The 27,778-nt window shown below is 32.8% G+C and overlaps 1 protein-coding gene across 1 annotated transcript; it reads left to right on the forward strand.

The window, feature by feature from the left end:
- On the forward strand, positions 1 to 27,778 carry LOC134704951 (retinal homeobox protein Rax-like). The gene is made up of 6 exons (XM_063563734.1): positions 1 to 869; positions 6,973 to 7,101; positions 22,612 to 22,772; positions 25,372 to 25,450; positions 25,912 to 26,133; positions 27,553 to 27,778. Exons 1-6 carry the CDS (start codon positions 668 to 670, stop codon positions 27,684 to 27,686), a joined length of 927 nt encoding a protein of 308 aa, XP_063419804.1. The 5' UTR covers positions 1 to 667; the 3' UTR covers positions 27,687 to 27,778.

Genomic DNA, 27,778 nt, shown 5'->3' on the forward strand with positions numbered 1-27,778 from the left:
AATAATTTCTTTCAACCACATGCAAGGGGTCGTCACAGTATGAAACTGAAGAATCATAACACCTTGTAAAAAGCAGTGTTGGATAGCTTATTCAATTGCATTTCAGGAGGAGACCATGTCAGTGGGTCGAGGCAAATTTCATTTGAAATGGATCGTTTTCATTTGACTTGATAAAAGTTCAAACAAATTTACATTTGTATAGTTTCTGCAATTATAAAATTACAAGCGCAAAAACGCAAAACAGTATTAGTTTCTTTAAGGACGCCAAAAGGAATATAATACCATGAAAAATTCCACATCGGTGATATATTTCCTGACCAATACAAAAGACAAATAATTAACAAGCGTACAATATCTCAAGGAGAAGAACTTCCATCACAGACGAAACCTTGTAAATTTAACGAACTCTAGCATTATCAATTTTACAAAACCATAGTAGTTCACCATGCCCTGATATCTAGATGTTGTTATCTTGCCAATTACCGAACAACACAAAAAGTCCTTGTGATTGGTTAAAAAAAATCTAAAAAATATCGTTAAGATGCCCTAAAAATTAACTTTTATATCAAACTCAGTTACAGTCACTTAGCCAAAATCAAATCTGTCGCCAAGAAGTAAATTTTATTTAAAGCGCCTTTCTATTACGAAAACATTGAACCGCACTGTAATGGAAAAACGTCAATTAAATGTCTCGACTAATTGCGACAAGAACAATGCGTTTTCTTTACCGTCTGCTGTAAACACATTAGACCTACGCCGATACAGCATTAATGGTATTCTTAGCACAGAAACAGAAGGGAACCTTACAGATGGTCAGACATTGAACGACTCGGATGGTAATACTGCTAGCTTTGCAGACAGATTTATCGGTAAGTATATTCATTTTCTTTTGACTCTTTAATATTTTGCAAAGTTTTTGATATCTCTTTTTGCAGAATTTTTCATACGACTGTAGTCTACTGCTTTCTTTGTCTGGCACAACCCAATAAATATATATGTTGTAAAACATGCCAATTACAGTTAAAACAAGAAAAACATTTCTAACAAAATTCCTATCTACAAGTGTAACTTTATCGCAAACTATTGTCTAATTTTGTTTTTGTCAGTGAGTTTCAAAACATGTTTAACCCAAAAAACATTCTACAAGTGCCTTTTCAATTCAGTAGCCCGTAAGTTAGTGGTTGCCGTTTTGCTGATCACGTGAGTCTTTCGTTTGTATTTTGTACATAATTCAGGCAACAAGATCATCAATATACATTTCCTCAGATGGATTTTTTTTTTTATACCTTTCCAAAATGAAAATTTGACTATATTTTATTTCAATAATATAATAAAAAGAATGGGTCCTCATGCTATTTTTCAAACTACGAGTCGGTCAGAATTGCCCAAATTTGCTTGGATTGTTCATTAAAAAAAAACACATTTCTGTGTATAACTAAAAAATCTATGAGATAGAATTTTTAAAATAAAATATGAGAAGATAGCTTTTAAAAAAATTGAAAGAAAATATGGTGTCATCGAACTTGGTTTTTTTTTTGCTACAAGCAAAAAATAAAAGGAGTAGGTCCGGTAAGGGCCGATTTTGGCCTCACATTTCAGGTTCATCTAACGAAAGTTTTTGGACACTTTTTAAACACTAAAGTGTCTATATATTTCAATTGATTCGATTAGTTTATGTGAAAGATTTTAACCGATTTAGTCATTAAAAACGCTCTGATTCAAGCTTAAATATGAAAAATGTATCAAATAAGCCAAAAAACGTTACTTTTCAGATGGTTTTTGTCAAAAATGAAAGTGGCCGCATCCGTGCTCATCCTTAGCCTTTATATATGTTTTGTAATATCGTCAAATACAACTTACATTTCAATATTATCAATGAAAACAAATGCAGCCACTTTTATTATAGACGAAAACCGTCTAAAATTTAACCAAAATGCTAAACTTTTGAAGATTTTAGTAATTTAGCATGACTTAATGATGATAAAACGCGATATTTGTGCATTTTATAGTTAAAAGCAGCTAATATGTATGTAGCAGAAGCATTTTACTTTTCAAAATATAGCTTAATGATTACATTTTCACAATTTTCTAAAACTGCTATATTTTGGGGCCAAAGTCTTCTTTCCCTGTCAGTCCAGTATAAATGTTGAGTTAAAACATTACGTCTTAAACCTACAAATATTTGTCATTTGCTTAAAGATTTTGGATAAAGCAATAAATCCCTAAACGGCTTTCTTTATATAAATAAACAGTCTAACCAATAAATTGCGAATCTGTCTCCAAAGGAGTAGGTAAGAACCAATTTTGGCCTCAAATTTCAGGTTCATCTGAAGAGAGATTTTGACCACTTTTTAAACACTTAAGTGTCTATTTCATTTGAATCAATTAGTTTATGTGAAAGATTTTAAATGATTTAGTCATTAAAACTGATCCGATTAAAGCTCAAATATGAAAAATCTACCAAATATGCCGAAACATGTCACTTTTCAGATGGTTTTTGTCAAAAATGAAAGTCGCCGCATCCGTGTTCATTCTCAACCGATATATATCATATATGTTATGTATTATCATAAAATACAACTGACATTTCAATAATAAGGATGAACACGAATGCGGCCACTTTCGTTTTACACGAAAACCGTCTAAATTTTAACTAAAATGCTAGAATTGTGAAATTTTCAGTAATTTAGCATGACTTTATGGTGCTAGTAACCGATATATGTGCATTGTTATGTCAAAAACAGTCGCCATATTTATGTAGCAGAAGCATTCTACTGTCCAATAAATAACTAAAATTTTTGCATTTAAACAACTTTGTAAAACAGCACTATTTTGGGGCCAAAAAAGGGTCCTGCTCCTTTGCAGATTTGAACAAAGAACTAGACCGATTGTGTATTTGCGATTGTACAATCCAAGATGGGGACATACCATGAATCTACCTTTATTGTTTTCAAAGTCATGCTGTGTATGTTTTTTTCTCATTGATGAAGTCTATGCGCTGACATATAGTTGCTAACCGGTTTAATTATACATCATTAGGTATTTAGTGGAAATGTGTCTCGCTGGCAATCATACCCCATATTTTTTTTATGTTTTTTTTATCTATTTTGTGGGTCTCGGGCAGGCAATGTTGTATAAATTAGAGAAACTAGCCGCAAGTTATTATTCATTATTCATGTAATTATATTCGGATTTAATAAACTATACAAATATTTGTAATAACTGAATAATTCTTATTCTTTCTAATGAATTAAATAATTTCTGTCGGTTACACAAAATAGAGGGGGTGGGGCAATAGGGGTCCGTTAACAGGTTAACAACACCTCGATTTTACAAAAACAGTTAAAAAATAATGCAAAAAGGCTGATAACAGTTAACAAAGTGGGTTTAAAACAGTAAACAGCTTCAATTGATCTAAGATAACAGTTAAACAACACCTTGAAAAGGGCCATAACAGGTTAACACAAAAAGGTATTGCCCCCTCACAATAGATACTCTCGACTTCATCACTCCCTATAAGGAACCGATTGATGTGTTTAAATTTACCATGTACACTGCAATATTAACATTATAAACTTTTGTGTTATTTTTGTTGTAGTTTTTTTTAAGAACTGTTTTAGAGGCTAAATTGTATAAACTTTGAGGGATAGTTAAACAAATAAATTCTAACAAATGATTATCAAAACCAGAAACATATAATACTATTCTCTGTTGAAACTATTAACCATATGCAGAAAGGATTTATACAAAACATTTATTGATTTCTCCCGTGCCGGTCATTGTTAGATTTGTAAAACAGTCTCTTTAAAACTATTTAAAACTAAAATTTTCAAATTTCGACAGATCCATCAAAATCATTAGATAATTTTTCCAAGTAAAACATTTAGAAAGTTCAAGTATTTCAATAACCTATTTTGTCTGAAAAATAATGATAGAAAAATATATATTTGTATATCTTATTTTTCGTCATCTTAAAAAGCGGCAGATATTAAAACTAACAGAATATAGAATGTAATAGTTGACTTGTAATATTTACAAGTGTGGACGCAGATCAATGTGGATAGTATGTTTGGATATAAAATAGTGTTTTCTGACATAAAGAGGTCTCTGGTTTTCTCACATAGGGTTCTATGTTGAACTGTGGTGAACATTGACAGCAAATGTTTACCTGTACCAAACACTAAAATAGCAGTGTCTTTATTATATTTGATAACCAGTAGATATATGGGAGCATTGGCACCTATCATATAAACTGTGATATTTATACCTATTATATAAACTGTGATATTTTTACTTTTAAGAGCATACGATACAGTTTTGATCCTGTATCTACAGTTTGATGAAAATTTCCATATAGGCTATTTTTTTTCACACAAAATTTCGACCTCATTTAACTCAAAAAGTAGCACATGAAGGTATATTTTTTTATTACATATTTGATTTAATCAGGCAAAAAATGGCCTATATCGTATGCCCTTAAGATTGAGGGTTGCACTCGGACTATGAAAAGTTTCTGTGATTTCCAGTGGCGGATCCAGAAATTTTCATAAGTGGGGACCCACTGACTGCCTAAGAGGGGCCCGATTTTGTAACGCTTCAGTGATTTCCTATATAAGCAACCAAATTTTTTTTTCTCAAAAGGGGGGCCCGGGCCCCCTGCCCCCTAAATCCGCCTCTGATTTCCACGGTCTTCGTTCTTAGTTCGGAGAAAAGGATCATTATTACTCTGCGCAAATAATAAATGCATTATAGCCAAATCCCAAAATTGTTTAAATGTGATGATATTTGGAAAACAAATAACAGTTCTAGTTAATTAATTTTAGTCTAGCGATCTTTATATGTTATTATTTCACACAAAACACGTACGAAACACAATCTTCATTGAATCTGAAGTTTTACCAAAGTGTACGTATGAAACGTCTTTTCTTCAAATGATTAGTTTTAAGTACTAATAAAGTTTTTTGTTTTTTTATTGTTTATGTGTTTATGCTCATTTGATGAGCATCAAACATGTTGTTTGATTATCGGTTGTGTAATTTGCATATTTGAATTTCATAGTTGAATGAAAAAGAATTGATATGATATAAAACATATAAAATATTACATAAAAAAATACTGAACTCCGAGGAAAATTCATTAAGAGGCTTAACAACCAATAAAAAAACCAAGTGTTAGACTATATCAACCAATGAAACCAACGGAAACCAAGTGTCACATTCCTGACTTGGAACCGGCATTTAAAAAAAAAGGTTTTAACCTGATTTTATAACTAGTTAAACCTCCGATTTGTATGGCAGTTGTTTTATGAGGAAAAAATGGATGAGCAGCCCAAACAGATATAATTGGTAAATGTGAAAAAAATTCGGACCAACCAGTTAAAACTGTGTAATTCGGGATAATATCAATAAATCGCAGACTATACTGCACACAAAAAATCTAAAGGATAAAATTGAGAAAGGAAATGGTGTATATGTCAAAGCGACAACCATCCAACCATAGAGCAAACAACAGCCGAAGGCAACCAATGGGTCTTCAATGTAGCGAGAATTCCCGCACCCGTAGGAGTCCTTCAGCTGGCCCCTAAAATATGCATAATAGTACAGTGATAATGGACGTCATACTAAACTCCGAATTATACACAAGAAACTAAAATTTAAAAATCATACAAGACTAACAAAGGCCAGAGGCTCCTGACTTGGGACAGGCGCAAAATTGCGGCGGGGTTAAACATGTTTATGAGATCTCAACCCTCCCCCTATACCTCTAGCCAATGTAGAAAAGTAAAAGAATAACAATGCGCACATTAAAATTCAGTTCAAGAGAAGTCCGAGTCCGATGTCAAAAGATGTAACAAAAGAAAATAAATAAAATGACAATAATACATAAATAACAACATACTACTAGCAGTTAACTGACATGCCAGCTCCAGACCTCAATTAAACTGATTGAAAGATTATGTCTTCATCATATCAATATCAGATACAATCCCTCCCGTTAGGGGTTTAGTATCATACTATCATAAAATATATGAGAAGAACATAACCCGTGTCATGCCAACAACTGTTTTTTTTTAGAAATAAATGTGTTTAGTTCCGATGCAAAGACCCTATCAGTGAATCAATGTTAAAGCCAAAATATGCAATCTTTAATGACCTGACAACAGTATCGTAACTATATCCCCTTTTAATAAGTCTATTTAAAGGTTTTGTTAGTTTTTGAGGAGAATACTGACATTTTTGTGCTTTATAAAGAATATTTCCATAAAATTTTGGATGTGAAATACCTGAACGTATAAGATGTCTGCATGTTGAGTTATATTTACGAACTATTTCCTTATACCGGTGATAAAATTTAGTAAATGTTTTGACCAGTTGTCCGACGATCACATTGTACAAGAAAAAAACTGACCATATAAAAACTTCTATAGACATTTTATTTAGACAGAGAGATACATAAACATCGTCCTGGCGAGGAGAATATAGGGAAAACGGTAGTATTTATTCTGCCATAGGCGACAATACTAACATTTTCTAAATTTACCAGCTTTTATAATAAAAACTTGGATAAAACAGTTATGTGTGGTGTTTGTACTTTATTACTGTATTCTAAAAATTGAAGCCAAATAGTATCATGACCAATTTCCAACGGAGCTGGTTTATGTTATCCATGCCCACCGTCATTTTGCACCAAATTTATGAAAATTTGGAAGCCTTTTCAAATAATTCTCTAGAAAATATTTCAATAGGTTTTAAAATTTATATTGTAAATATACAAACTGCAGTTATTCATAGATAAATAAAAAATATATTGTACCCTTACATCCAATCACAGCGCTCATAAGTTGACTTCCTTCACCTGTCTTGGGTACACAAAAGGCCAACCTAATGCTGGGAAAATGTAATACTACCGTTTTCCCTATAGAAAATTCACCTTGCATGGATAATATTCTAATACTATATCATGTCTGTTTAGATTACAACAACACCTCATCTGAAATACAAAAGACAACAGAATGTTCGGCATACAGTTCGTCTAAACATCTGGCACCAACCTACCATACTCTTAATCAGGAAGATAATAGCGCAACTCGTCAAATAGATGGTAAGTAATTGTCTAGACCATACCATGTCTCATGTCTTTATTATACGCCATCAAAACATCTAATTTGAGATGTAGAATTTTAATTAGCATATTTTTAAGGTCTTTCCTCTCCGTGAGGAAAGACCTTATTGTTAAGGTCTTTCCTCTCCGTGAGGAAAGACCTTATTGTGTTTTTCGCATGTTTTTTTTTTTTTTTTTTTTAAGGTCTTTCCCCTACGTGAGGAAAGACCTTATTGTTTTTCTAATGTTTTTTTTTCTTTTTCTTTTTTTTCTTTTTTTTCTTCCAACATTTGTTTGACAAGGCCTCATCCCCTTTCTGTTGAAGTTATCAAGACCAAATATGGATCATTGATAGACCTCATCATGAACTTTTACCAGATGAACTTTTGTAGGATTTCATCATCCCCTTTAGAAGTTATCTCCCTTTTATTGATTTTTTTCAACATGGCCCCCCTTAAATGTTTTAAAAGATATCATGACCTTTTTTTGGACAATAGCTAGATCTCATCATGATGTGTTACCATATGAGGCTGCTAAGGATTTCATCATTCCCTATGAGAGTTATGTCCCCTTGAAGCAATTTCTTTCTTTTACATTTTTCTCAAAAAGTCTTCAAGCTAGTATCGATTTGAAAACAGCAACATGTACAGGAACAGATGGCAATGTTAATGAACATGTACAATCATTTTGTTGTTAACTCTTATAAGGAGTTATTCCCCTTGAAAAATTTTACATAATTTTAGAAAAATTGTATTTCGAGAACCAGAAGTCGTAGAGACTTGGGACCTTCACCAATAATCTTTAATTCATGTGACCTTTAATATGCAGTCAAGGTCAAAGGTCACTGAGTGCAAAAACAAATTACGCTGCAATTTCAAGCTTGAATATTAGGAAAACGATAAGACTTTGTTCTATACATACAGCGTATAAAATGTTCCTCTCGACAAGCTCTACATTTTATATGATAAGTCCAAAAATGTCCGACCGTCTGTTCAAAAGTTACGACGGGATGATTCTTCAAAGTATAGTATTGTGTGTATATCTTTTTAAAGGTAACAGATATCAACCTACTATAAACAGCAAAGATGATCAGTAGTTCAAGACCTTCAATTTGAGGTCAATGTCAGGTCATGATGAAATTTCACCTTGACCTTCACATTATACTATGACCTTGACCTTGTGACATTTGAAAGGTCAAGTGGTCTTGAGTTGAATGGTGATAGTCCCATGTCTCTACGACTTCCGGTTCTCAAGTTTTGTATTGCATCATATATTTGATGATTAATTGTGACCTTGGTGAACTTTGAAATTGTCCACATTCTTTTTCTATAATGTTGTCCTTCAACTGTAGATCATTTATCATTTAACAGATTTGAGATATCTATTGTCGTTTTAGAGATAATGCAGTTTGAAGTTTTGCGAGCGGAGGCATGTATTTCTGAATCATCAAGAGCTTACCACGAAAAATTTTTTAGAAATTGAAGAGGTGGACATAGTTATGTGTTTGACCAAATACCAAAAACATTCCATGGAAAAAAACACCAAAAAATCAATTTGAAATTTTCATGTTTTGCATTGACTTTGTAAGTTTCATAACTTCTATTTATATAGTTGATATTGCATCATTATTTGCACTTTGTCAAATGGGGTCATCTGATATATCAAATTGAAGGTCTTAATAAACTCTACTTAAAAAATGAAAATTTTAACCCCCCTTTTCATCCCAGGGGGAAGGGTGGGGTCATTTAGTGCAAACATTCAAATTTCTCAAATGGTAAGGTTGTCGCATATCAAATGAAAGAACATAAAGCGTACATTTCAAATTTCAAATTGACGTCCCCCAAAAATTGGTTGGATGGGGTCATTGAGTGCAAAAAATAAATTTTCTTTTACGATAGGGTTGTTGTATATCAAATGAAAGGTCATGATGTATACATTTGAAATATCAAATTCCCAACCTCCAAAAATTGGTTGGATGAGGTTATTAAGTGCAACAATCAAACTTTTTAAAACATGGCGTTGTCGCATATCAAATGAAAGCTCATCTACCCTGTGTTACATATATCATACTTCCAATCTAAAAAAATGTAGGCGGATGAGGTCATTAAGTGTAAAAAGCGAAAAGTTACAGAAGGTATGCTTGTCGTATATCGAACGAAAGGTCGTACAAAGAACATTACGAAAACATCACTTTTACAGGAAAGACCTTTCAATTGTTTTACAAACAATTGAGATACTAGTTAAGGTCTTTCCTCTCCGTGAGGAAAGACCTTATTGTTTTTCGCATGTTTTTTTTTTTTTTTTTTTTTTTTTTTTTTTTCATCCAGCATTTGTTTGACATGGCCTCCCCTCGTTTCTATTGGAGTTATCAAAACCAAATATGGACCATCGGTAGACCTCATTATGAAGTATTACCAGATGAGGCTGTGTAGGATTTCATCATCCCCTTTAGAAGTTATCTCCCTTTTATTGATTTTTTTCAACATGACCCCCCCTCGTTGTTTTTAAAGATATCATGATCTTATTTGGACAATAGGTACATCTCATCATGATGTATTACCATATGAGGCTGCATAGAATTTCATCATTCCCTTTGAGAGTTATTTCCCCTTGAAACAATTTCTTTCCTTTGCTCATTTCTCAAAAAATGTTAGAGATAGAATCGATTTGAAAACGGCAACATGTACAGGAACAGATGGCAATGTTAATGAACATATACAATCATTTTGTTATTAACCCTTATAAGGAGTTATTCCCCTTGAAAAATTGTATACAATTTTAGAAAAAATCTATTGCAAGAACTGGAAGTCGTAGAGACTTGGGACCTTCACCAATAATCTTTAATTCATGTGACCTTCAATATGCACCCAAAGTCAAAGGTCACAGAGTGCAAAAAAAAATTACGCTGCAATTTCTAGCTTACATATTAGGAAAACGATAAGACTTTGCTGCCTACACACAGCGTATAAAATGTTCCTCTCGACGAACTCTACAATTTATATAATAAGCCCAAAAATGTCCGACCGTCTGTTCAAAAGTTACAACGGGATGATTATTAAAAGTATAGTATTTTGTGAATATCTTTTTAAAGGTAACATATATCAACCTACTATATTATTAAAAGATGATCAGTAGTTCAAGACCTTCAATTTGAGGTCAATGTCAGGTCATGATGAAATTTCACCTTGACCTTCACATTATACTATGACCTTGACCTTGTGACATTTGAAAGGTCAAGTGGTCTTGAGTTAAATGGTGATAGTCCCATGTCTCTACGACTTCCGGTTCTCAAGTTTTGTATTGCATCATATATTTGATGATTAATTGTGACCTTGGTGAACTTTGAAATTGTCCACATTCTTTTTCTATAATGTTGTCCTTCAACTGTAGATCATTTATCATTTAACAGATTTGAGATATCTATTGTCGTTTTAGAGATAATGCAGTTTTAAGTTTTGCGAGCGGAGGCATGTATTTCTGAATCATCAAGAGCTTACCACGAAAAATGTTTTAGAAATTGAAGAGGTGGACATAGTTATGTGTTTGACCAAATACCAAAAACATTCCATGGAAAAAAACACCAAAAAATCAATTTGAAATTTTCATGTTTTGCATTGACTTTGTAAGTTTCATAACTTCTATTTATATAGTTGATATTGCATCATTATTTGCACTTTGTCAAATGGGGTCATCTGATATATCAAATTGAAGGTCTTAATAAACTCTACTTAAAAAATGAAAATTTTAACCCCCCTTTTCATCCCAGGGGGAAGGGTGGGGTCATTTAGTGCAAACATTCAAATTTCTCAAATGGTAAGGTTGTCGCATATCAAATGAAAGAACATAAAGCGTACATTTCAAATTTCAAATTGACGTCCCCCAAAAATTGGTTGGATGGGGTCATTGAGTGCAAAAAATAAATTTTCTTTTACGATAGGGTTGTTGTATATCAAATGAAAGGTCATGATGTATACATTTGAAATATCAAATTCCCAACCTCCAAAAATTGGTTGGATGAGGTTATTAAGTGCAACAATCAAACTTTTTAAAACATGGCGTTGTCGCATATCAAATGAAAGCTCATCTACCCTGTGTTACATATATCATACTTCCGATCTAAAAAATGTAGGCGGATGAGGTCATTAAGTGTAAAAAGCGAAAAGTTACAGAAGGTATGCTTGTCGTATATCGAACGAAAGGTCGTACAAAGAACATTACGAAAACATCACTTTTACAGGAAAGACCTTTCAATTGTTTTACAAACAATTGAGATACTAGTTTTTTTGTTTTTTTTTTTTTCATCCAGCATTTGTTTGACATGGCCTCCCCTCGTTTCTATTGGAGTTATCAAAACCAAATATGGACCATCGGTAGACCTCATTATGAAGTATTACCAGATGAGGCTGTGTAGGATTTCATCATCCCCTTTAGAAGTTATCTCCCTTTTATTGATTTTTTTCAATATGGCCCCCCCTCGTTGTTTTTAAAGATATCATGATCTTATTTGGACAATAGGTACATCTCATCATGATGTATTACCATATGAGGCTGCATAGAATTTCATCATCCCCTTTGAGAGTTATGTCCCCTTGAAACAATTTCTTTCCTTTGCTCATTTCTCAAAAAATTTTAGAGATAGAATCGATTTGAAAACGGCAACATGTACAGGAACAGATGGCAATGTTAATGAACATATACAATCATTTTGTTATTAACCCTTATAAGGAGTTATTCCCCTTGAAAAATTGTATACAATTTTAGAAAAAATCTATTTCAAGAACTGGAAGTCGTAGAGACTTGGGACCTTCACCAATAATCTTTAATTCATGTGACCTTCAATATGCACCCAAGGTCAAAGGTCACAGAGTGCAAAAAAAAATTACGCTGCAATTTCAAGCTTACATATTAGGAAAACGATAAGACTTTGCTGCCTACATACAGCGTATAAAATGTTCCTCTCGACGAACTCTACATTTTATATAATAAGCCCAAAAATGTCCGACCGTCTGTTCAAAAGTTACAACGGGATGATTATTAAAAGTATAGTATTTTGTGTATATCTTTTTAAAGGTAACAGATATCAACCTACTATAAACTGAAAAGATGATCAGTAATTCAAGACCTTCAATTTGAGGTCAATGTCAGGTCATGATGAAATTTCACCTTGACCTTCACATTATACTATGACCTTGACCTTGTGATATTTGAAAGGTCAAGTGGTCCTGAGTTAAATGGTGATAGTCTGATGTCTCTACGACTTCCGGTTCTCAAGTTTGGTATTGCATCATATATTTGATTATTAATTGTGACCTTGGTGAACTTTGAAATTGTCCCAATTCTATTTCTATAATATTGTCCTTCAACTGTAGATCATTTACCATTTAACAGATTTGAGATATCTATTGTCGTTTTAGAGTTAATGCAGTTTGAAGTTTTGCGAGCGGAAGCATGTATTTCTGAATCATCAAGAGCTTACCGCTTAAAATGTTTTAGAAATTGAAGAATTTGACATAGTTATATGTTTGACAAAATACCAAAAACATTCCATGGAAAAAAACACCAAAAAATCAATTTGAAATATTCAAGTTTTGCATTGACTTTGTAAGTTTCATAACTTCTATTTATATAGTTGATATTGCATCATTATTTGCACTTTGTCAAATGGGGTCATCTGACATATCAAATTGAAGGTCTTAATAAACTCTACTTAAAAATGAAAATTTTAAACCCCCTTTTCATCCCAGGGGGACGGGTGGGGTCATTTAGTGCAAACATTCAAATTTCTCAGATGGTAAGGTTGTCGCATATCAAATGAAAGAACATAAAGCGTACATTTCAAATTTCAAATTGACGTCCCCCAAAAATTGGTTGGATGGGGTCATTGAGTGCAAAAAATATTTTTTTTTTACGATAGGGTTGTTGTATATCAAATGAAAGGTCATGATGTGTACATTTGAAATATCAAATTCCCGACCTCCAAAAATTAGTTGGATGGGGTTATTGAGTGCAAAAATCAAACTTTCTAGGACATGGCGTTGTCGCATATCAAATTAAATCTCATCTACCCTGTGTTACATATATCATACTTCCGATCTCAAAAATGTCGGCGGATGAGGTCATTAAGTGTAAAAAGCGAAAAGTTTCAGAAGGTATGCTTGTCGTATATCAAACGAAAGGTCATACAAAGTACATTACAAAAACATCACTTTTACAGGAAAGACCTTTCAATTGTTTTACAAACAATTGAGATACTAGTGTTTTTTCTTTTTCTTTTTTTTCTTCCAACATTTGTTTGACAAGGCCTCCTCCCCTTTCTGTTGAAGTTATCAAGACCAAATATGGACCATCGATAGACCTCATCATGAACTTTTACAAGATGAACTTTTGTAGGATTTCATCATCCCCTTTAGAAGTTATCTCCCTTTTATTGATTTTTTTCAACATGGCCCCCCTGAAATGTTTTAAAAGATATCATGACCTTATTTGGACAATAGCTAGATCTTATCATGATATGTTACCATATGAGGCTGCTAAGGATTTCATCATCCCTTATGAGAGTTATGTCCCCTTGAAGCAATTTCTTTCTTTTACATTTTTAGCAAAAAGTATTCAAGACAGAATCGATTTGAAAACGGTAACATGTACAAGAACAGATGGCAATGTTATTGAACATATACAATCATTTTGTTATTAACCCTTATAAGGAGTTATTCCCCTTGAAAAATTGTGAACAGTTTTAGAATTTTTTTATTTTCAGAACCGGAAGTCGTAGAGACTTGGGACCTGCACCAATAATCTGTAATTCATGTGACCTTGAATATGCACCCAAGGTCAAAGGTCACTGAGTGCAAAAAAAAATTACGCTGCAATTTCAAGCTTACATATTAGGAAAACGATAAGACTTTGCTGCATACATACAGCGTATAAAATGTTCCTCTCGACGAGCTCTACATTTTATATTATTAACCGAAAAATGTCCGACTGTCTGTTCAAAAGTTACAACGGGATGATTCTTAAAAATCTAGTATTTTGTGTATATCTTTTTTAAGGTAACAGATATCAACCTACTATATACTGCAAAGATGATCAGTAATTCAAGACCTTCAATTTGAGGTCAATGTTACGTCATGATGCAATTTCACCTTGACCTTCACATTATACTATGACCTTGACATTGTGATCTCTGAAAGGTCAAGTGGTCCGGAGTTGAATGGTGATAGTCCCATGTCTCTATGACTTCCGGTTCTCAAGTTTGGTATTGCATCATATATTTGATGATTAATTGTGACCTTGGTGAACTTTGAAATTGTCCCAATTCTTTTTCTATAATGTTGTCCTTCAACTGTAGATCATTTATCATTTAACAGATTTGAGATATCTATTGTCGTTATAGAGATACTGCAGTTTAAAGTTTTGCGAGCGGAGGCATGTATTTCTGAATCAACAAGAGCTTACCACTTAAAATGTTTAAGAAATTGAAGAGGTTGACATAGTTATATGTTTGACCAAATACCAAAAACATTCCATGGAAAAATACACCAAAAAATCATTTTGAAATTTTCAAGTTTTGCATTGACTTTGTAAGTTTCATAACTTCTATTTATATAGTTGATATTGCATCATTATTTGCACTTTGTCAAATGGGGTCATCTGATATATCAAATTGAAGGTCTAAATAAACTCTACCTAAAAATGAAAATTTTGAACCCCCTTTTCATCCCAGTGGGCAGGGTGGGTTCATTTAGTGCAAACATTCAAATTTCTCAGATGGTAAGGTTGTCGCATATCAAATGAAAGAACATAAAGCGTACATTTCAAATTTCAAATTGACGTCTCCCAAAAATGGGTTGGATGGGGTCATTGAGTGCAAAATATAAATTTTCTTTAAAGATAGGGTTGTTGTATATCAAATGAAAGGTCATGATGTGTACATTTAAAATATCAAATTCCCGACCTCAAAAAATTAGTTGGATAGGGTTATTAAGTGCAAAAATCAAACTTTCTAGAAAATGGCGTTGTCGCATATCAAATGAAAGCTCATCTACTCTGTATTACATATATCATACTTCCGATCTCAAAACTGTAGGCGGATGAGGTCATTAAGTGTTAAAAGCGAAAAGTTTGAAAAGGTATGCTTGTCGTATATCAAACGAAAGGTCGTACAAAGTACATAACGAAAACATCACTTTTACAGGAAAGACCTTTCAATTGTTTTACAAACAATTGAGATACTATTTTTTTTTTTTTTTTTTTTTTTTTTTTTTTTTCATCCAGCATTTGTTTGACATGGCCTCCCCTCGTTTCTATTGGAGTTATCAAAACCAAATATGGACCATCGGTAGACCTCATTATGAAGTATTACCAGATGAGGCTGTGTAGGATTTCATCATCCCCTTTAGAAGTTATCTCCCTTTTATTGATTTTTTTCAACATGACCCCCCCTCGTTGTTTTTAAAGATATCATGATCTTATTTTTACAATAGGTACATCTCATCATGATGTATTACCATATGAGGCTGCATAGAATTTCATCATCCCCTTTGAGAGTTATTTCCCCTTGAAACAATTTCTTTCCTTTGCTCATTTCTCAAAAAATGTTAGAGATAGAATCGATTTGAAAACGGCAACATGTACAGGAACAGATGGCAATGTTAATGAACATATACAATCATTTTGTTATTAACCCTTATAAGGAGTTATTCCCCTTGAAAAATTGTATACAATTTTAGAAAAAATCTATTGCAAGAACTGGAAGTCGTAGAGACTTGGGACCTTCACCAATAATCTTTAATTCATGTGACCTTCAATATGCACCCAAGGTCAAAGGTCACAGAGTGCAAAAAAAAATTACGCTGCAATTTCAAGCTTACATATTAGGAAAACGATAAGACTTTGCTGCCTACATACAGCGTATAAAATGTTCCTCTCGACGAACTCTACAATTTATGTAATAAGCCCAAAAATGTCCGACCGTCTGTTCAAAAGTTACAACGGGATGATTATTAAAAGTATAGTATTTTGTGTATATCTTTTTAAAGGTAACAGATATCAACCTACTATAAACTTAAAAGATGATCAGTAGTTCAAGACCTTCAATTTGAGGTCAATGTCAGGTCATGATGAAATTTCACCTTGACCTTCACATTATACTATGACCTTGACCTTGTGATATTTAAAAGGTCAAGTGGTCCTGAGTTGAATGGTGATAGTCCCATGTCTTTACGACTTCCGGTTCTCAAGTTTTGTATTGCATCATATATTTGATGATTAATTGTGACCTTAGTGAACTTTAAAATTGTCTTAATTCTTTTTCTATAATGTTGTCCTTTAACTGTAGATCATTTATCATTTAACAGATTTGAGATATCTATTGTCGTTTTAGAGATAATGCAGTTTTAAGTTTTGCGAGCGGAGGCATGTATTTCTGAATCATCAAGAGCTTACCACTTAAAATGTTTAAGAAATTGAAGAGGTTGACATAGTTATATGTTTGACAAAATACCAAAAACATTCCATTTAAAAAAACACTAAAAAATTCAATTTGAAATTTTCATGTTTTGCATTGACTTTGTAAGTTTCATAATTTCTATTTATATAGTTGATATTGCATCATTATTTGCACTTTGTCAAATGGGGTCATCTGATATATCAAATTGAAGGTCTTAATAAACTCTATTTAAAAATGAAAATTTGAAACCCCCTTTTCATCCAAGGGAGACAGGTGGGGTCATTTAGTGCAAACATTCAAATTTCTCAGATGGTAAGGTTGTCGCATATCAAATGAAAGAACATAAAGCGAACATTTCAAATTTCAAATTGACGTCTCCCAAAAATGAGTTGGATGGGGTCATTGAGTGCAAAAAATAAATGTTCTTTTAAGGTAGGGTTGTTGTATATCAAATGAAAGGTCATTATGTGTACATTTCAAATAGCAAATTCCTGACCTTCAAAAATTAGTAAGATAGGGTTATTGAGTGCAAAAATCAAACTTTCTAGAATATGGCGTTGTCGCATATCAAATGAAAGCTCATCTACTCTATGTTACATATATAATAATTCCGATATCAAAAATGTAGGCGGATGAGGTCATTAAGTGATAAAAGTAAAAAGTTTCAGAAGGTATGCTTGTCGTATATCAAACGAAAGGTCGTACAAAGTACATTATGAAAGCATCACTTTTACAGGAAAGACCTTTCAATTGTTTTACAAACAATTGAGATACTAGTTAAGGTCTTTCCTCTCCGCGAGGAAAGACCTTATTGTTAAGGTCTTTCCTCTCCGTGAGGAAAGACCTTATTGTTTTTCGCATGTTTTTTTTTAAGGTCTTTCCCCTACATGGGAAAGACCTTATTGTTTTTCTAATGTTTTTTTTTCTTTTTTTTCTTCCAGCATTTTTTTGGCACGCCGTCCTACCGCTTCTATTGGAGTTATCAATCCCAAAATTGAACCATCGATAGACCTCAACATGAACTTTTACCAGATGAACTTTTGTAGGATTTCACCTGCCCCTTAAGAAGTTATCTCCCTTTTATTAATTTTTTTCAACATGGTCCCCCCAAAATGTGTTTAAAGATATCATGACTTTATTTGGACAATAGGTAGATCTCACAATGATGTATTACCATATGAGGCTGCATAGGATTTCATCATCTACTTTGAGAGTTATATCCCCTTGAAGCAATTTCTTTTATTTGCATTTTTTTCAAAAAGTATCAGAGATAGAATTTAATTGAAAATGACAGCATGTATTAGAACAGAAGGCAATGTTTATAAACATAAACAATTAATGTGTTACTAACCCTTATAAGGAGTTATTTCCCTTTAAAAATTAAAAAAAATAATTCAAAAATTTTATTTCGAGAACCGGAAGTCATAGAGACTTTGAACCTTCACCAATAATCTTAAATTCATATGACCTTTAATATGCACTCAAGGTCAAAGTTCACCGAGTGCAAAAAAAAATTACGCTGCAATTTGAAGCTTACATATTAGGAAAACGATAAGACTTTGCTGCCTACATACAGCGTATAAAATGTTCCTCTCGACGAACTCTACAATTTATGTAATAAGCCCAAAAATGTCCGACCGTCTGTTCAAAAGTTACAACGGGATGATTATTAAAAGTATAGTATTTTGTGTATATCTTTTTAAAAGTAACAGATATCAACCTACTATAAACTGAAAAGATGATCAGTAGTTCAAGACCTTCAATTTGAGGTCAATGTCAGGTCATGATGAAATTTCACCTTGACCTTCACATTATACTATGACCTTGACCTTGTGACATTTGAAAGGTCAAGTGGTCCTGAGTTGAATGGTGATAGTCCCATGTCTTTACGACTTCCGGTTCTCAAGTTTTGTATTGCATCATATATTTGATGATTAATTGTGACCTTAGTGAACTTTAAAATTGTCTTAATTCTTTTTCTATAATGTTGTTCTTTAACTGTAGATCATTTATCATTTAACAGATTTGAGATATCTATTGTCGTTTTAGAGATAATGCAGTTTTAAGTTTTGCGAGCGGAGGCATGTATTTCTGAATCATCAAGAGCTTACCACTTAAAATGTTTAAGAAATTGAAGAGGTTGACATAGTTATATGTTTGACAAAATACCAAAAACATTCCATTTAAAAAAACACTAAAAAATTCAATTTGAAATTTTCATGTTTTGCATTGACTTTGTAAGTTTCATAATTTCTATTTATATAGTTGATATTGCATCATTATTTGCACTTTGTCAAATGGGGTCATCTGATATATCAAATTGAAGGTCTTAATAAACTCTACTTAAAAATGAAAATTTGAAACCCCCTTTTCATCCAAGGGAGACGGGTGGGGTCATTTAGTGCAAACATTCAAATTTCTCAGATGGTAAGGTTGTCGCATATCAAATGAAAGAACATAAAGCGAACATTTCAAATTTCAAATTGACGTCTCCCAAAAATGAGTTGGATGGGGTCATTGAGTGCAAAAAATAAATGTTCTTTTAAGGTAGGGTTGTTGTATATCAAATGAAAGGTCATTATGTGTACATTTCAAATAGCAAATTCCTGACCTTCAAAAATTAGTAAGATAGGGTTATTGAGTGCAAAAATCAAACTTTCTAGAATATGGCGTTGTCGCATATCAAATGAAAGCTCATCTACTCTATGTTACATATATAATAATTCCGATATCAAAAATGTAGGCGGATGAGGTCATTAAGTGATAAAAGTAAAAAGTTTCAGAAGGTATGCTTGTCGTATATCAAACGAAAGGTCGTACAAAGTACATTATGAAAGCATCACTTTTACAGGAAAGACCTTTCAATTGTTTTACAAACAATTGAGATACTAGTTTTTTTTTTTTTTTTTTTTTTTTTTTCATCCAGCATTTGTTTGACATGGCCTCCCCTCTTTTCTATTGGAGTTATCAAAACCAAATATGGACCATCGGTAGACCTCATTATGAAGTATTACCAGATGAGGCTGTGTAGGATTTCATCATCCCCTTTAGAAGTTATCTCCCTTTTATTGATTTTTTTCAACATGACCCCCCCTCGTTGTTTTTAAAGATATCATGATCTTATTTGGACAATAGGTACATCTCATCATGATGTATTACCATATGAGGCTGCATAGAATTTCATCATCCCCTTTGAGAGTTATTTCCCCTTGAAACAATTTCTTTCCTTTGCTCATTTCTCAAAAAATGTTAGAGATAGAATCGATTTGAAAACGGCAACATGTACAGGAACAGATGGCAATGTTAATGAACAAATACAATCATTTTGTTATTAACCCTTATAAGGAGTTATTCCCCTTGAAAAATTGTATACAATTTTAGAAAAAATCTATTGCAAGAACTGGAAGTCGTAGAGACTTGGGACCTTCACCAATAATCTTTAATTCATGTGACATTAATATGCACCCAAGGTCAAAGGTCACAGAGTGCAAAAAAAAATTACGCTGCAATTTCAAGCTTACATATTAGGAAAACGATAAGACTTTGCTGCCTACATACAGCGTATAAAATGTTCCTCTCGACGAACTCTACAATTTATGTAATAAGCCCAAAAATGTCCGACCGTCTGTTCAAAAGTTACAACGGGATGATTATTAAAAGTATAGTATTTTGTGTATATCTTTTTAAAGGTAACAGATATCAACCTACTATAAACTTAAAAGATGATCAGTAGTTCAAGACCTTCAATTTGAGGTCAATGTCAGGTCATGATGAAATTTCACCTTGACCTTCACATTATACTATGACCTTGACCTTGTGATATTTAAAAGGTCAAGTGGTCCTGAGTTGAATGGTGATAGTCCCATGTCTTTACGACTTCCGGTTCTCAAGTTTTGTATTGCATCATATATTTGATGATTAATTGTGACCTTAGTGAACTTTAAAATTGTCTTAATTCTTTTTCTATAATGTTGTCCTTTAACTGTAGATCATTTATCATTTAACAGATTTGAGATATCTATTGTCGTTTTAGAGATAATGCAGTTTTAAGTTTTGCGAGCGGAGGCATGTATTTCTGAATCATCAAGAGCTTACCACTTAAAATGTTTAAGAAATTGAAGAGGTTGACATAGTTATATGTTTGACAAAATACCAAAAACATTCCATTTAAAAAAACACTAAAAAATTCAATTTGAAATTTTCATGTTTTGCATTGACTTTGTAAGTTTCATAATTTCTATTTATATTGTTGATATTGCATCATTATTTGCACTTTGTCAAATGGGGTCATCTGATATATCAAATTGAAGGTCTTAATAAACTCTACTTAAAAATGAAAATTTGAAACCCCCTTTTCATCCAAGGGAGACGGGTGGGGTCATTTAGTGCAAACATTCAAATTTCTCAGATGGTAAGGTTGTCGCATATCAAATGAAAGAACATAAAGCGAACATTTCAAATTTCAAATTGACGTCTCCCAAAAATGAGTTGGATGGGGTCATTGAGTGCAAAAAATAAATGTTCTTTTAAGGTAGGGTTGTTGTATATCAAATGAAAGGTCATTATGTGTACATTTCAAATAGCAAATTCCTGACCTTCAAAAATTAGTAAGATAGGGTTATTGAGTGCAAAAATCAAACTTTCTAGAATATGGCGTTGTCGCATATCAAATGAAAGCTCATCTACTCTATGTTACATATATAATAATTCCGATATCAAAAATGTAGGCGGATGAGGTCATTAAGTGATAAAAGTAAAAAGTTTCAGAAGGTATGCTTGTCGTATATCAAACGAAAGGTCGTACAAAGTACATTATGAAAGCATCACTTTTACAGGAAAGACCTTTCAATTGTTTTACAAACAATTGAGATACTAGTTAGTTTTAATTTTGTAATGCGTCAACACTTAAATATGCGCAAATGTTAATATCGAATCTAGGGTTAGAATATTAATGAAAAATTCCACAAATTCGGCAAAAATAAGGTATCTCCTCATAACTCAACATTAACTCGATGACTGTGGACAATTCATTGTAAAAAAAGGCAACAAAAAGTTAAATATAAAATTTAGTTAAATGTGTCATTAAACAGTATTGGTTGTTTTTGAGTTTTCTATATAATTTGTTTTTCAAAATAAACGCAAACATACAATTCATGCATGATTAACAAAATTGTCCAAAGCTCACCAAGCATCCTGGATAGAACACCATTCTGGGTTTGGGTACTATTATTACGTCCTTGTTTGTTTTTTTACTTCACGAGGACACATATTCTCTCACAATTATAAAATAGTGCGTCCAATGACTATTTACCCGACAAAGAAGTTATAAGGATTCATTAATATTTTACACATTTAAGGATTCATTTATCTTGGTTTGGGAGTATTATTGAAATCATATTAAATCTGCCATAAGAGGTTTATACCGATAAGGCATATGGAAATTCCACAAAACTTCAGATAAGATCGTTTTCAATTTGCTGTCAATTGTATAGCTTCAAATCGCAGAGAGTATTTTTTATTTTTTTGGAAAATGTAAATATCTCGTTTATTTGATTACTGACATTGAGAAGGTTAAAACGGTAACACATTTATTACACCAGATGCTCTTTTGACAATTGATGTTCAACAATGTTCGAGGTCATTATATCTAAAAATTCAAAACATAAAACAAATGTTAAAGAAAAGATATATCCAAATAAGGCCTAAAAGTAATGCAAAGCTCATACATGGAATACAAGCACGAGGGAGAAACATTAATTAATTAATAAAATTTCAAAAACAAATAGAAAACTTCAATCTGTATCTTCATGCCAGTACCAGTGAAAGCACTGATTACTTGGCAGGTGATACCTCCAGCGATTACAAACAGTTCATCAGCTGCAGAGGTATCGAACAAGCGCTAGTAATATTAAGAACGGTGTAATGTTGTATGATTGCACCGGAACAAATGTTGAAAAAAAGCCCCGGACATGTGTAGGACGGTTTGATGAATATATTGAAGCTTACAATTGTTGGACATAATTGTTCCAGTTAAGGTCTTTCATTTGTATTGTTTTTTACAGTGGGTCCTACTGGAAAGAGAAAACAGCGTCGTTATAGAACAACGTTTACAAGTTTCCAACTAGAAGAACTGGAGAAAGCTTTCCACAAAACACATTATCCTGACGTGTTTTACAGAGAAGAGCTAGCCATGAAGATAGATCTTACAGAGGCCAGGGTTCAGGTGATTTAAAATAAACTTGTTGTATCTCCTGTTTCATTGTATTTGTTTTAATAAAAATTCAAACATGTTCAAATACAATTGAGAATGGAAATTGGAAATGTGTCAAAGAGACAACAACCCGACCATAGAACAGACAACAGCAAAAGGTCACCAACAGGTCTTCAATGTAGCGAGAAATTATCGCACCCAAAGGCGTCCTTCAGCTGACCCCTAAGCAAATATATATACTAGTTCATTGATAATGAACGTCATATTGTACACAAGAAACTAAAATAAAAAATAATACAAGACTAACAAAGGCCAGAGGCTCCTGACTTGGAACAGGCGCAAAAATTCGGCGGAGTTAAACATGTTTATGAGATCTCAACCCTCCCCCTATACCTCAAGGCAATGTAGAAAAGTAAAGGCATAACAATACTTGTTTAAAATTTAGGTAGTGACACCATCGACGAAACAATGTAATGCGATTACTCCATCATACTCCAGTGTTAAGTTAAAGCGGTCCAAGAACATCCACAGTTTTTTTTCCCGAACAGATACAAGCATATCATTTCCGCTATGTTTGAGTGTCGATGACCATGCAGATTGTCTTTGCATATAAAACGATTTGAAAAAGTCAAAAACACATTCCGAATACGTTTTTGTATAACTGTGAATTTTAAGATCTGATAAATTAAGTGACAGATGATCAAATCACATAAACTGCTTTGGAAGAAAACTTAATAAGATAACAACAAAAAACTGCGGAATCGTAAGATCCAAAAGCCAATTCAAGCTCGGTCATTGGTGTTGTGGATGCAGTTTTATGAGCATTGGCATATCGAATTTCCATGGATATTAATCGGTTACCCGCTGTCTCAAATTTGAACTACATTTATTTACTCAGAAACTTTTGCATAGTTAAGTCGACGATTTTAGGATTGTGTATGTTTATTGTGTAAATGTGTGAATTTTTCGGTTATAAAAGCCAAAAAAGAGCTTATGTTATTGCTCTATGACATGCCGACTTTGAATAAAGCTTTTGATTGAATCATTTGATGTTTAGTGTGTAGTTGTATTATCATTGGTAATATTGGTTCAAAACAAAGGCTTTGTTTAAATGGAAACAGTTTAGATATAAATATTTCAAATGAACAAATAGAAAATGTAGATTGTGAAAAACTACTTGGTTTATATATTGACAAAAACTTAAATTGGAATCAGCAAATAGATAAAATGTCAATTACTATATCAAATAGAATCAACTTATTACAAAAGATAAGAAAATATTTACCTATGCATATACGTATTATCTATTTTAATGCTTATATTCTGCCATTATTTGATTATTGTTGCAATATATGGAGAAGTTGTTGTGAAAGTAAAATAAATAAACTTAATAAATTATTAAAGAAATCTGCTAGGGTTATAGTAGAAGCTGACATAATGACATCATCCAGTTTATTGTTTAAAAGTTTACACTGGTTAAATGTGGAAAAACGAATTCAATACCAAAAGGCCATACTTGTATTTAAATCAGTTAATGGCATGGTTCCTAACTATTTAAAAGAAAATTTTCATTTTACTAATAATCAAAACTATAACTTACGTTCAGCTGATGAAAAACTATTAAATCTTCCAAAACCAAAAACAAATTTTTTAAAGAAAACATTTACATATTCAGGTTCTCAAATATGGAACAGTTTACCAAATGAAATCAAAATGAGTGATACACTTGTATCTTTTAAAACAAAATGTTACAAATTTTCCATCAATTGTGCAAATTAATATGCATTTTCATTATTATTTCAATACAATTGTATATTGTGTATAATATAACTTTATTATACTGTTTGTACTTATAACTATGTTATTATTATTTTGAGGACTCTCAGGAAGATTAGTTTTAACTAATGGGATCATCCTCTTAAAATAAAGATTATTTTATTTATTGGTAAAGCCTTTTCAAGTTAACACCAAATTAGAGGAGTTGATCGCTAACGAACATGATTAACACTGCCACATTCTTTTTTTGGTTGTACAAAGTAAGAAGTAAGTATTTCAGTTGCTTTCATTGATTGTTGCTTTCATATTTGTTTTTCATTGTTTTAGCAAAAATTAGAATGTTGGTATTCTCGTTTGAATTGTTTCATATTTAGTCATTCTGGTGCCCTTTATAGCCTTCTATCCTGTATGGCATGGGATTTATAGTTGGCTTCCTTACCTTACAATTTAAGATTGTCACATTTACCAAATTTTGGCAATATACTGGAACTGTCGTCCAAGTAGAAGGTTAAGCTATTTATAAAATCCGGTATAACCCACAACGTCCTTCGACTTGAAAATACCTGTAAGAATTCAATAATATGACAGTTCTCTTCCTTTTGTTCCGTGTATCTGAAGTTTGATTTTGACAGTTTTTATTGACTTTCTCCTTTTTGAATTTATACCTTGCATGGAATATGGTGTTTTTGTTAAAAAAAAAATCACGTATTTGGACTCTGTTTTGATATTTGTTTCATTGACAATCATAGAACATCTTCTTATCTTTGAAAAGGAATTATACTTGCATGTCAATAGCATATACGTTCAGTTATACGAGATTGCTTACAACTTTTAGGTTTGGTTTCAAAACAGAAGAGCAAAATGGCGAAAACACCAGAAACTTCTCGAGAGAGACCAAGGATTAAACCAGTCAGGTATTTATATAGTGATATCTATATAATCTTTTGGAGATGCTTTAGCTTGATATTAAGCAAGCAACACTCAATCTCAAAATAAAGAATTGTTTCTTCTGATGAAACTGTCGTAATTGCTCTCTAATTAATCTTTGTTTGGTTTATCTACTTATATATATGCTTTTATCTTCAAAACGCATATAAGTCCTATGAAAAACGGACAGAGCCAATTTCTCCTTTATATGTTTATAACTGTTAAAATTTGAATACCAATAGAAGTTTGGTTTTGATTAAGAGTATCTTTTCCATATTTACTCAACCAGCAGAATGATACCTAAGCGATTGCATCTCCACCTAGGTTCGTTTGAGAATTATTTAAATATTCCTCATGTTGTGCCGATTATGCTAGATAGAATTGGCTCTTACACAAAAAGTTAAAAGTATTGCACAAACAAATCTTATAGTGTCCTCTTCTTTTTCAGTAATGCCAACAACGAGAAAAGCAGAAAGGTCAGCGGTTATTCGTGGCAATTCGGCATCTACACTTACCCAACTCTCAAATGTGCCACCACTGCCTCTTTCTGGGATGTATTTCCATGGGAACATGGAATGGTCAAGGTCATTTGGCAGTAGCTTAACAAACCAAATGCCTTCTTATCTCCATGGAGGCTTTAGGTATGACAGAAGACAACCACAAAATGGAGGTAAGAATTAAAAAAATCCATGTAAAACGAATTATAATTTTCAACACCCCAGAAAAACAAGAAATTCAGGAAACTATCAGATATCAGCTAGATAGATTTCTTAGAGGCGGATATAGAGGGGCACAGGGGACCGGGCACCCCCTTTTCTTGGGAAAAAATTGGTTGATTATATAGGGAATCACTGAAGCATGACTGGATCGGGCCTCCTCTTAAACAGTCAGTGCGCCCCAACTTATGAAAATTTCTGGATCCGCCACTGAAATTCTTCTTTAAATAGAATCAAATTGACATGGGTACGTGTTCACAAAAGAAACATAATAATTAAACACACAGTACCACAGTCAATAGTTGGTGAGTTAAACAAGAGTTGAAATAGAGATACAAGAAAATGTCACTTGAGAATGTAACATGTTTGAGAAAAGATGACCATGTATGTATAGACGTGTAATTTCAAAGAAATTCATAAATTTTCATGTGCGTCACCACGTTTCAGAAATTGTGCCTGTTATTCAATGGCATATCCTCTTTGCGACAATAAAGCATACTCGAAAAAAAATGTTATATTTAGTTTATTTCTTATGTTGTACTGTTATACCACTGTCCCAGGTTAGGGGGGATCCCGCTAACATGTTTAACCCCGCCACATTATTTATGTATGTGCCTGTCCCAAGTCAGGAGCCTGCAATTCAGTAATTGTCGTTTATTTATGTGTTACATATTTGTTTTTCGTTCATTTTTTACATAAATAAGGCCGTCAGTTTTCTCGTTTGAATTGTTTTACATTGTCTTATCGGGACCTTTTATAGCTGACTATGCAGTATAGGATTTGCTCATTGTTGAAGACCGTACGGTGACCTATAGTTGTTAATGTTTGTGTCATTTTGGTCTTTTGTGGATAGTTGTCTCATTGGTAATCATACCACATCTTCTTTTTATGTCCACCTACGATAGTAGGGGGCATTATGTTTTCTGGTATGTGCGTCCGTTCGTCTGTTCGTCCGTCTGTCCCGCTTCAGGTTAAAGTTTTTGGTCAAGGTAGTTTTTGGTGAAGTTGAAGTCCAATCGACACAATTGGTACACATTTTCCCTATGATATCATCTTTCTAATTTTAATGCCAAATTAGAGTTTTTATCCCAATGTCACGGTCCACTGAACATGGAAAATGATAGTGCGAGTGGGGCATTCTTGTCCTGGGGACACATTCTTGTTTATATTTAGTTTATTTTTGTTGTTGACAAGGTAAACAAGTTTTGATAAACATGGACAATTATTGGGAAATGAAGTCCGCTAATGCTACATAAACAAAGCGAACGAAAGTTCAGCATTTTGTTCTTAAACACGTAAATAGGAGACACAAATTAACTGGTTTTTAACAGAATTTCAAATGACATACTAATGCAATAATTCCCATATTTCAGGTGTATCACTACCTCAATGTAATGACTTTCAATATTCGGCAGCTAATAGAGGTCTAGATGGACTGTCTCCTACACAAGGATTAACACAGCTTAGACTAAGAGCTAAAGAACATTCAATAACCATGACACAATAGAATGGCAGTTATATGATAAGCAGGACTAGGTAGCTGACTACAGGTTATACATTGAGGACATTTGATAGACAACTGCATGTTTAACTCTTAGT

This window comes from Mytilus trossulus, chromosome 2 (assembly GCF_036588685.1).
Source record: "Mytilus trossulus isolate FHL-02 chromosome 2, PNRI_Mtr1.1.1.hap1, whole genome shotgun sequence".
NCBI lineage: Eukaryota > Metazoa > Mollusca > Bivalvia > Mytilida > Mytilidae > Mytilus > Mytilus trossulus.

Coding starts and splice junctions, on each gene's coding strand:
- LOC134704951 (XM_063563734.1), top strand. CDS start 668: ATGGAAAAACGTCAATTAAATGTCTCGACTAATTGCGACAAGAACAAT. Junction 7,102..22,611: donor CGCAACTCGTCAAATAGATG/GTAAGTAATTGT, acceptor TGTTTTTTACAG/TGGGTCCTACTGGAAAGAGA. Junction 26,134..27,552: donor AAGACAACCACAAAATGGAG/GTAAGAATTAAA, acceptor CCCATATTTCAG/GTGTATCACTACCTCAATGT.